Genomic DNA, 11,745 nt, shown 5'->3' with positions numbered 1-11,745 from the left:
CCCTCCCCCATCCAGCCCCGCCTCTTCCGGCTTCTACTCGCCGATACGGCCCACAGAGCCCCTCCCCCAGCCCGGAAGTGCCCAGCGCGCTTCGCAGCCGGGCCGGCAGGTTTGGCCTAACCCGGCCACCATCAGCCAATAGGGCGGCTGTGTAGCCTGGAGCTCGCCCGCTTGCCGGTCCCGGCCCGGCTCTCCGTCCCCGCGAGCCCATGGCCGCCTTCCGGCGCTGGAAGGAGCAGCGCCTGGCCCGGGCGGACGAGAGCAGGAAGGGCAGTGTGGACGAGGCCATCGCGGAGCTAGTGCAGCTCCTCAACGGGCAGGAGCGATTCTGCACCACCAGCTCCTGCGCCGGGCGCCTTCTGCTCGCGCAGGCCCCCGCCCGAGTGAGTCCTGCTGCCCGCCCCCCGGCCCCCTCCCTCGGGCCAGGGGCCGCACCACAGACCCCACCACGCCCCCGGGGCCCCCTCCCCCGGGGCCGCCTCCAGCCCGCGTGGGCGAGTGGCTGCCCGGCAGCGCTGGCAGTGGTTTGAGGAAAGGGGGGTGTCATGGTGGGGAGACAGCGCCGAGCGCGGCTCCGCTCCGGAGACACCCCCACACAAACACCCCCTTTGAAGCGCCCGCGCTGTCAGCGCTGCCCAGCAGGCTCCGCGCTGCTCCTCCTGGGGACCCTCCGTCAGCTGTGCAGCGCTGGGATTCCCTTCTGGCGCCCACTGTTCTCGAGCTGGGGTTTCCGTGAGGTCACCGGGCCAGAAACACACCCCATAATAACACACGCACACACCCCAAGCTCAACTGCCCCCGTGCAGAAGGCATGGCTCTTACAACCCACAAGTGGCACGAGGCTTGTAGCCGTCCTGGCCCAGGTTATCCCTAGTTACGTGCATGCTGTAGGCTTTTCTGTTCTGCAGATACATGGAGATGTTATATCCTGTCCCACCCCACCTTTGTCTCTTATCCAGCTTATGAATAGTTTTTGGAATATTACAGTTAAAGTTTTTGGTGTTTATAGCAAATTCACCATGCTGTTTATAGCAGCACTAGAGTAGAAGAGAAGTTTTCTGAAAGCATGTGGTTCATTTCTCCCTCCACCTTATGCTGTAGGAAGACTTGGCATCAGTCCTTGCTCAGTTTCATACGATGATCTCATTTTCATTGTTGTTGTCTATGTGATGTAAACTAAGAGCACAGAACACTAAAGTATACCAAAATAAAAGTAGAATTGACACAGCACCAGCATCTGACATTTGAATCACATGATCTGTCTAGGGTTTTAATCTGGCAACCAACTATCATTTTGGGATCTGAGCAACACCAAAAAATATAGTATAGTCAGAGTGTTTCTCCCAGAGGACAAAGTTTTAAATTGGCAGTTCTATCCAGATCCTAATATTCTTTAGCCATTCCCAAGCAACTGATTGTTAAGTCTTGACACACTGATTTGTAGTAATGATAATTAAAACCAATCTCCTTTAACAAATTATACTACATGATTTTTCATGGACTTAATTTTCATCATGCACTCTCCACAAATTTATCAAAACCACAAGTTTTATATACAAAGTGCAGATTAGATTACACAGAAGAACATGCTAGTTAATTCCTTATTTAAATGTTAGAGATGTAGAATTTTAAGATCCCATAATACACCAGTGTAGCACATCTGCAGATTTGCAGTGGTGTAGGTACATCAGTACAAATATCCCCACTGTAAACAGGTCCTTAGATTAGTTATGTGCATAACTCAAACTCCAAAATGTACGGTAAATAAATTTTAATAGAGAACATTCCCAGTGTAAGGTGGTATGGGGAAAGCATATATGATTGTATTTTGTTGCTTCCCATCATGAGGTTCATGTTTAGATACATCTAACTGAATTTTTCATATTAATCAGTGCGACACCACAAAAGTTCTTTCAAAGATTTTGAATTAGCATCTTTGTGATTTTTTTCTGCAAATACTAGATCACATTGCTACAGCTGAATGTGGGTGAAATCAGAACACTTTTCCATTAATATTCAGGATTAAATTAAACTACCTGCTTAGCTACTGTTATCTAGGTGGTGTAAATACCTACCTAGATTTGATAGTTTAAAAAAAAATCACATGAAATTTATATAAATAAATAACATTAAGATTGTTGATATAGTTATGGTTATTGATCAGAGAATATTTCTGTACATCCTTGTGTCCCAAGCCAAGAATGCAAAGGACATTTGTTTTTATAACTGTAGTGCTATTTTAATAATTTTTTTTCATTAGGGTTTCAATGGCTATGAGGTACAGAAGAAAAACTGTTCTTGGCTCATGGTAACGCATCAACTCTGTGCAAAAGAGGATGTGGTAAGATGTGAATAATGTACAATGTTTATGCATAAGTACTTACCCTCTCCTCATCCCAACCATCCAAAAAACACAATTTCAAATAGAAACTAGAAAAGAATTTATATTTTTTCTTCATATTAGTAGAATGATTAGGTTCATTTAAGAGCACAGTTTTGTTATTAGGATAAAATTCTGCCTACGTTAGCTGGCAACACTGTTAGCACCTTTCTAGCAAGAGCATGGTTTAGGTCGGTAATATGGCTCCCTTGGTCAATATAAACAGGACTAGTGTCAAAATTTTGTCTCCTTCTTAAAATAATGAACTAGAGTACAATGTCAGCAGGTTATAAAATCCACCACTTTCAGTGGTTTTTAGTTAGACGTTTTGCATGGTTTGCACAAGACCAGCATTTTGTGCTGATTCTGCATCAGCTTTTTTCCTCCTAAAAATATTAATTTAGTGCTTGTGAAGCCCTTTCCTTATCCATAGCATAAGTACAGTCAAATTTCTGGCAAGTGTGCCTCAATTCTGTATTGAAGGATCACTTCTGTGGTAAGAATGTATTTGCATCCATGACCATTCATTTAATTCTGGCTGTCTCCACTGAGGCAAGCAACATAGATGTCAGCTGTAGAGTGACTGATGTAGACACCTCCAGTAGGAACCTGTCTGACACCATAAACTCACTTTCCATAGACCAGACAGTCTTCAGATGGTAATGACTTTGTCACTAGCAGTTTAAATTGAATTAATGGTAGCAATGAAACAAAACTTCCCTCTAATAGGAACAGAGGAATTGCCAGACTGAATCATAACTAAGGTATGTCTAGTCAGTATCCTATCTCAGATAGTGGCCAGCATCAGATGTGACAGAGGAAGGTATGCAGATGCAGGATAATCTGCCTCCTGCATTAGGTTTTATCCTACTTTCTAATAGTCAGAGATTGTCTGAAGCATGAAGTTTAATGTCCCTTACAATTTATCTTTATTTATGATAACTAGATATTCATGTTATCCATATAATAATCTTGTTACCCTTGCTAATCCTTGCAAGAGTTAAATATTCAGAATTCTGTGGATATTCTGTCATGCATGATTAATTATCCGGGGAAGCAGATAAGGAAGCAAACACAAATGGACCTCTGTCCTCTTCATTAAAAGGCAGACATGCTTTCCAAAAAAGCATATTTGTTATTTTGTATGCAGCAGAAACTCCATTATGATTTAATTTTAACAACTTTCATTTTAAGATTGAAACAGCCATAGCTTACAACTACAAATCTGAACAAATGCAAAAAGACAATGGCTTTCTTATGCAGTTTTTTAAATTAAAATTATATCCTAAAAAATGCTTTGAAACCTAAAATCAAATCAGTTTAAGAAACTGTTGAACAGTTTGAATATTTACAAACTACTTTGTGCTTCCAAACTGCCTTTTGCTCTCTAAATGCTCCTCTTTACATTGTACCCCATAAAATGAAACTAGTTATTCTGTTAAAAAAAAAAAACTGTAAAGACTGCATAACAATAATATACATACATTTAAACTTTAAAAAGCCCCTCTGTCTTATTTTTTCTTAGTTTACTTGATATCACCTTCATATAAATCTCAGCAACCTCTGATTTGCCATCTACTAGGAGTGGGGTCTGAGCTTACTAGGGTATTGCCATTGGCTCTTGCTAATGGGAACCGTCTCAATTTTTGTATTGACTTCTAGTTGGTAGATACGGTAAAAATGTTTATGCATCCATTAAAGGTGTGAGAAATCTTTACCAGACTACTTTTAAAATTGTTATATTTTCATAGAATACAAACATAAAGTGTGGAAAATTGGACTGGAAGTCAGAACTCCTGAATTTTGTGTTGAGTTTTCAGCAGGCAAGCTACTTAACCCCATTGTGCCTCGATGTGTATCTACCACTTTAAAATGGGAATAGGAAATTTGAGGAGTAATTAATTTTTATAGCTATCTTTAAGATCCTTTGAGGAAAGGTGTAGGGTTTTTTTGGTTTATAAAACATCCCTTCACAAAAGATTTCTGGGTCTTATTCAACAAGAAGAAAACCATTAAAAAGTAATATTTTAAAATTGCGCAACATATTATAACAATGTCAAAGTGGTGTACAGTTTTTCCTAATGGACTGTGAAAGTCAACCTGCATTGATTTGTCAACCCTATTCTTTGAAGAATATACAGAGGAATATTAGTAGTTATATTATAGGACTGCTGTTTGACTACTGTAAAATCTTCATAGGAAGATTCTTGCACTCTCACAGATTCACGTTAGAGTCCATGGATATCTGTGCACACAAAAGGATCCTCCCACAAGCATCTGTAGGTTCAGAGCCTTAGAATGCAAGTTTCTTGTAGCAGGGACTGCGTAGTGTTCCATGAGACAGTGAGCATGCTGTCCATGGTCATTAAATCAACATATGGCAAAACTTTTCTATATAATTCTTTATTAAACATTAGTGTATTTGAAATAAGGGAACTTCTTTCTTTGTCACTCACATAACTTATCAGTGATAGTCATTTTTTATTAATTAGTTACAGCAGTTATGCTTTCGCTGTTTACTGACTAAGGGTCTGATCCAGCTCCCACTGGGGGTTTTGCCATTGACTCCATTGGGGACAGGGCTGGGCCTCAGACTTTGTAGGCTTAATAGGAAATTACTTTCAGTATTTTCTTATTAAATTCTGAGCCTTTTACAGGAAATTGGTGGTCTAGAAGCAATAAGGTAAAATCCTTTGGTCACAATTATTTCATTTAGTAAGCATTTCAGTGCAACAGGCAATGTAAGTCACTGCGGCCTTGGGGCATACTAACATACACAGACCATTTCAGTTAGTATGACTTTCTTGCCCGTTTACTGTCACTGAAAAAACTGTCCCTAGAGTGTCTGCTAAATTACTTAGCTTTGTCAGTGAAACAGAATCCCTTTAAAAAAGTACACCCACCAACATCACTTAGTCTGATCACAGTCAATATTAAATTCTGTTATAATACTTAAAATTTTTCAGACACCGAAAAATCCATACGTAAGCATGGGCAGACTGCTGTGCCCATTTGAAGCCCTGTAGAAGCCAGTGGGGCTCATGCAGGCACAGCAGGTAACCTGTATGCTGCATAATGCAGGATCAGGGCCTATGGCATCTGGTTTTTAAGAATTGTTGAGTGTCTCCTGTTCCCATTGGCTCCACTAGTAGCAGTGGGTGCTTAGCACATCTAAAAAGGAGGCCATTTATTTAGGGGCCTAACTTTAAGCACCTACATTTGTAAGATTGATACCTTAATAACAAGGATAGTTACAGAAAGAAAATGCTACACAAGAACATCTAAATCTTGTACAATAGTCTACAGGGGAAGATAGGCTCCTCAGCAGTTTTATTTTACACCACTATTAAAATAATAATAATATATGGAGATATACCTATCTCATAGAACTGGAAGAGACCTTGAAAGGTCATCAAGTCCAGTCCCCTGCCTTCACTAGCAGGACTAATTTTTTTTGCCCCAGATCCCTAAATGGCCCCCTCAAGGATTGAACTCACAACCCTGTGTTTAGCAAGCCCATGCTCAAACCACTGAGCTATCCCTCCCCCAGATTACTGGTATCTTAAACTAATAAGAACATAAGAATGGCCCTGCTGGGTCAGACCAAAGGTCCATCTAGCCCAGTATCCTGTCTTCCGACAGTGGCCAGTGCCAGGTGCCCCAGAGGGAATGAACAGAACAGGTAATCATCAAGTGATCCATCCCCTGTCGCTCATTCCCAGCTTCTGGCAAACAGAGGCTAGGGACACCATTCCTGCCCATCCTGGCAAATAGCCATTGATGGACCTATCTTCCATGAATTTATCTAGTTCTCTTTTGAACCCTGTTATGGTCTTGGCCTTCACAACATCCTCTGGCAAGTAGTTCCACAGGTTGACTGTGTGCTGTGTGAAGAAATATTTCCTTTTATTTGTTTTAAACCTGCTGCCTATTGATTTCATTTGGTGACCCCCTAGTTCTTGTGTTATGAGAAGTAGTAAACAACACTTCCTTATCTACTTTTTCTACACCAGTCATGATTTTATAGCCCTCAGTCATATCTCCCCTTAGCCGTCTCTTTTCCAAGCTGCAAAGTCCCAGTCTTATTAATCTCTCATATGGAAGCCGTTCCATACCCCTAATCATTTTTGATGCCCTTTTCTGAACCCTTTCCAATTCCAATATATCTTTTTTGAAATGGGGTGACCACATCTGCACACAGTATTCAAGATGTGGGCGTACCATGGATTTATATAGTGGCATCATGATATTTTCTGTCCTATTATCTATCCCTTTCTTAATTATTCCCAGCATTCTGTTCGCTTTTTTGACCGCCGCTGCACATTGAGTGGATGTTTTCAGAAAATAGTTGAATTTTTCACAGTTCTCAATTTTAAAAAAGGATTAAAGAAATATTTTCAATTTAAAGGAAGCATGGGGAAGGATGCTAGCCAAAAAAGAATTAAGCATGGTGCAGCAATTCCATTTTTTTTCCTAAATATAAGTATAGCAAATTGGTAGCTACTAGTATTTTCTTTAAAGATGCTCACGGGATGTGGGGAAGGCAAGTCAATTAGATATAAGAACACTAGATAAGAACAAAAGAGTTAGAACATTATATAGTAGTAGACTGTGGTGTAAACTGGAATGAATAATGTAACTGTTTCAATGCAGCCTTTATAAACTAAAACCAATAATCTCAATCCTTAAATTTATTTTACATAAACATAGCATACAATAATAAATTATAACTGTATATTATGCAGCATTCTCTTTAATTGCTCTGTGTTCATATTTGTCTAAGTGCAAGTGATCTATATGAAAAATGTTGCAGGAAGATTTTCCAATTAGAGCCCTAAGTCAAAATTGGGACCTTAGGGTGAAATTCATCCTTTAGAGTATTAAAGCTATGTAACTGTTTGTTAGCTATTTTTTCCCCTTGGTCTGCCTTATGAGTTTAATTTCAGTTTACAAGTCCTTTTATTTTATCTTATTTTAACATTATCATAGAAGTAGTATAATGAGTCATTTTTGAAACCTAGATTAAAATAAGGTCAAGTAGTTCAGGCCACAAGTTTAACCTATTGTACCTTTTTAAGAGGATCAACATGTCAATGATCATTTCCAATAATGTAAGAAATCAAAAACAAACTATAACTGAGTAGTAGTAATATTTTGTGCTCTCAAGGTTCCTCTGCTGACTGTAGTAAAACAATACTCTCTATGCTGTGCTGACATCATTGGTTTTTCTTATGTCCAAAATAATCAAACAGGGAAGCAAATAATTTTTTTTTTAAAGTCGAGGTCTAGTAAAAATTCATGGCAAGAGAATCAGTTTAATACTTAAAAATCAGCAGAGATCCTCAGCATTATGAGCAATGGGAAGTTAAAAGCAGTTAAATAATAACAAACATGATTGTTGGAGCCAAATCATTCCTGGTGTTTTTAAACATTTCACAAACTAGCTATTTTATTATGAAATGTTAATAGTAACAGTTCACCCTTGTAGTATTAATATATTAATGTTCATTGCATTTTCCAGATGACAGCATTGCAGAAAGCCACTGGTGACACTGTATTCAAATTTGAACCATTCATTCTTCATGTGCAGTGTCAAGAGTTGCAGGATGCACAGCTTCTGGTAAAATTAGATCAACAATGTTGTATTGTTTTGTTTACATTTGTTGCTGCATAAGTAAAAACGTTGGCACCTCAATATTTTAACACTTAGAAATAGTCTCAGGAGCAGTGTATGTTTAATAACTGGGGTAGTAAAAGTATGTTGATGGAGAAAATAAGGATTAAGATTCTTTCTGCAGATTTTGCTGTGCTTTCTAGAAAATAAAACCACTTAAATGCACTTCAGTCTTCTAGCTGAGGCAGACTGGCTAGAGAGAGCCTGAATTATCTGTGTTGCTTTCCCTGGCCCATGGCAGTGTTCTTTAGAAATTAGTTCACTACTGACTGGGACCATTTGCTCCCAGACCTCAGCTAAGTGGATAATGCTGGGCCTTCTGCCTTTCAAATGGGGATTGGTAGGCCTGCACAGGATCATTTTGTTCCTCACCTTCACCCTGTCCTTGGTTAATATAGGGAAGAAAATCTTTACTTAGATTCTTTCTACAAACTTTGCTGAGTTCTGCAGAATCTACATCTAAGAACATATCCATCCCACAATTGGCTTCGACTAGCTGCTATTTAAACTGGAACAATGTAGTGCCAAAAGAGGAATGAACTTCCCCCTTTGTCTTGATGGAATGGGTCAAGAATGAAACTACCATCTGTCTTTGTCACTGAAATTTAATTTAAAAGTATTTTGTTACAGTATTAGCATCTGATCCTGTAAACACTTACTAGTGATTGTGGCTCTTAATGCAGTCAGTTGGGACTATGCCCTTTAAGCTTTTGCAAAATTGGGACCTTAACTTGCAATATAATCCACAGTAAGCTTTCAGTCTGACAAAATAGGTATGAACTGCTGTTTAAAATGTTTTTGTTTCACAGCACTCGGTGGCTATAGATTCTGGATTCAGGAACTCTGGTATTACTGTTGGCAGAAGAGGTAAAATTATGATGGTATGCACTATTTTTCTACTTCGCTATAGAAGTTAGCAATTATTTATTAACATGAGCACATTTTTAAGTATGTGGGAGATTTGAATAATAATTTAAAAATGACACTTTCCTGACATGGCATATCACTCTCCTCACAAAGAAATACCACCAGATCTTTTCAGGTGGTTTTCCTGTAATGAATGCACCTACTTTTTAGAGCTATTATCTCCTAATGTAATTCAAATGAATACATCTATGTGTGCCTCTAGGCTGTCCGGAGTACTCATTGCTTAGAAGTTCCATTAAGTCACATGGGGAAATTGATGGTCACTGAAGAATATATTGACTTTCTGGTACAGATAGCTAATCGGAAGATGGAAGAAAACATGAAGAGAATTGACAGGTTTGTTAGATTATGTGCATCCTGTGTCACTACATCTAAATCCAGAGACGTGTAACATTTGTCTGCTAACCGGTAGACCAGGAAGATTAGCCACAAAAATAATAGTAAAACAGATTGAAAATCTGATCTCAGAGGATTTTGGTATTTTTAAATTATAGATGACCCTAGAGGATCGTTTAATCATATATAAGCAACAGTATCAGGTAGTGGAGAGAAGATTTGTTACAGAGCTTTTTAAAAAGTCCATACAGGACTTCCCATTGTTGCTCCAGATATATGGCATGAATAGCACATTGAGTTCTAGTCTCAGAGTATTAACTTCCACAGCTGCATCTTCATGTGGAGTTTGTGTTTGATTAGATTTTTACAGTGTTTAAGGACAGGAGATTCACCTTTTGATGAAGCCAGGAATATCTCATTTTAATCTACAGGAATTTACACATAATTTCCTAAGTATTCAGATTAGAATGCACCCATTAACGTTGCTGTACAAATTTTAGTCTAAGGTTCCCAAACTGTGGTCTGTGGAACACTTGCTGGTGACTAGTTACACAGTACTGGCTTTTCTACTCATTTCCAGTTGTGAAAAACAAAAGAGGGTGGGCAGAAGAAATACAGAGCAAAAGGATACAGGACAAAACACTTAATTGCACCAAGGACAGTTAAACATATTTAGATATTTTTAAAATATTTTTCTGAATTAATTGCTGTAGTTGCCACAGGGATGTTAAAGTAATTGCAAATGGGAGTGATGATGGTGCATCTGATTATGAATAGGATTGACCATTAGACGCTATTAAGATGTGATGCAAACCATAAAAGTGTTTGAGATCATCTGTTGTGTAATTTTCAGCAATATGAATGGGACTTTCATTATACATAGGGCATAACTGTCAATTAGATTCCTAGAAGGTCAGAGATTAGAGAACTGACAGAGCATGCACAGAATGTATGTGCTGGTATCCCTGAGTCCCCCTCACAATACTGATCAGGTCTGCCTTTGGATTTTAGTTAGAATTATATGAAACATTATACACGACATTTTGTGTTGCCAAAGTGTTAATGTTCTGTTTGCAGAACATAAGCAAACATAATAAATACGTTCTTGTTCCTTTCCAGATTTTACAACTGCCTACAGTTAGCTTTGAAAACTGAACTCAGCATGCGTAACTCACCTCGTGAGATGATACAGAAGACTCATTCTGTGTACACTCACAGAAGAAAAAGAAAACCAGATAAAGAGCCTGGCGTGTGCACCTCTTCAGAGAATAAGGAAGAGTCAGAAACCGAAGATGACCCAGAAGCCAATCTCAATATTTTTTTCTGAAATCTATTGATTCAGGGTGCCTATTTTCTAATATAGGCGTAGTTATGTTAACACAGATTGCTAGCTTTAATGATACTTCTTTTGTACTGCTCTTTATAAGAGCTTTTATACTGCTGTGCTCTAGGAAGTTATACTGTCATGAAAGTTTATGCTGAAGACAGTGTTCACTTAACCAAGCAATTCAGTGTAACAGAATTATGAAATGCCCTTTGATTTGCATAAAAACACCACAGAGGCATGGAGAACAGACGTACATGGACTTCTTAAAAATTATGAAATATTTATTAACAGTGAACAGAACAGCTAACAGCTTTAATGTGTACGTAGGTATACCTCAAACCGTGTTTGATACATCTCTATAATAAAAGATTGATTTACTGTATGTATTTTCCTTATTTAAAATATCAAACACAAGACTAAGTCTGTGCATATGAAAACACTACCTCTACTAAAGTGTTCGTTTTTTGTATTTCCATCTTCACTTCCTATTGATACAAGTACTCTCCCGAAGCCTTCTTCTTGGAGCAAAAGCTTTTGTATATTATTGAAATCAATCCAGTAGCACCAGAGATTAATTTAATTCATTGGAGCAGATTTAGTGCTGGATGCAGCAAAGCAGGATGCTATTAGGGAATCTTGCAGTTCCTGATCTGCCTTTGCCTTGACACAAGTTAAAGCAACCTGGAGGGTGCTGTAATAGACAATAATGAACTTTCTGAGTTATATTTAGGCTATTAATATATACTTAATGTTTAAATAAAAAAATAGAGATTCTTGGGCTACTACAATTCACATGCTCATACTTTTGACCATGGGGGGAAAAGTGGTGGTTTGTTTTTCATGAAGCTATAGTGAATTAGTTGATAACTCAGAATTCATTGTTTCTTCAATTATCACTTCTGTTATGAAACTTATTCAATGGTTTCTAACCACCATGTCAGGAGAGCTGTGCTAAGGAAATGGTTTATTTGAGGGATAGTAGTGCTCTGAGGTCATTGTAGTTAAGGAGCTCTCATTGTTTCCGTTACATAACCCTGGGTCTTCAGCGGATTTTAATTCCACTGGAAAAGTGTGCTTCTAGCTGAAATATGTCATATAAGG

General features: G+C 38.6%; 1 protein-coding gene across 1 annotated transcript; it reads left to right on the top strand.

Moving 5' to 3' along the window:
- Window positions 1–74: 74 nt before the first annotated feature.
- TYW3 (tRNA-yW synthesizing protein 3 homolog) lies at window positions 75–11,036 on the top strand. Its single transcript, XM_034779998.1, has 6 exons — window positions 75–383; window positions 2,261–2,341; window positions 7,902–8,000; window positions 8,864–8,935; window positions 9,184–9,317; window positions 10,437–11,036. The coding sequence occupies exons 1-6, from the start codon at window positions 210–212 to the stop codon at window positions 10,642–10,644; spliced, it is 768 nt and encodes a 255-aa protein (XP_034635889.1). The 5' UTR covers window positions 75–209; the 3' UTR covers window positions 10,645–11,036.
- The last annotated feature ends 709 nt before the right edge of the window (window positions 11,037–11,745 follow it).

Source organism: Trachemys scripta, chromosome 8, assembly GCF_013100865.1.
Source record: "Trachemys scripta elegans isolate TJP31775 chromosome 8, CAS_Tse_1.0, whole genome shotgun sequence".
In the NCBI taxonomy this organism is placed as follows: Eukaryota; Metazoa; Chordata; order Testudines; family Emydidae; genus Trachemys; species Trachemys scripta.
The sequence above is the reverse complement of the archived record's forward strand: the minus strand, read 5'-3'. Positions and strand labels throughout refer to the sequence as shown.

Coding starts and splice junctions, on each gene's coding strand:
- TYW3 (XM_034779998.1), top strand. CDS start 210: ATGGCCGCCTTCCGGCGCTGGAAGGAGCAGCGCCTGGCCCGGGCGGAC. Junction 384..2,260: donor TCGCGCAGGCCCCCGCCCGA/GTGAGTCCTGCT, acceptor TTTTTTCATTAG/GGTTTCAATGGCTATGAGGT. Junction 2,342..7,901: donor TCTGTGCAAAAGAGGATGTG/GTAAGATGTGAA, acceptor TGCATTTTCCAG/ATGACAGCATTGCAGAAAGC.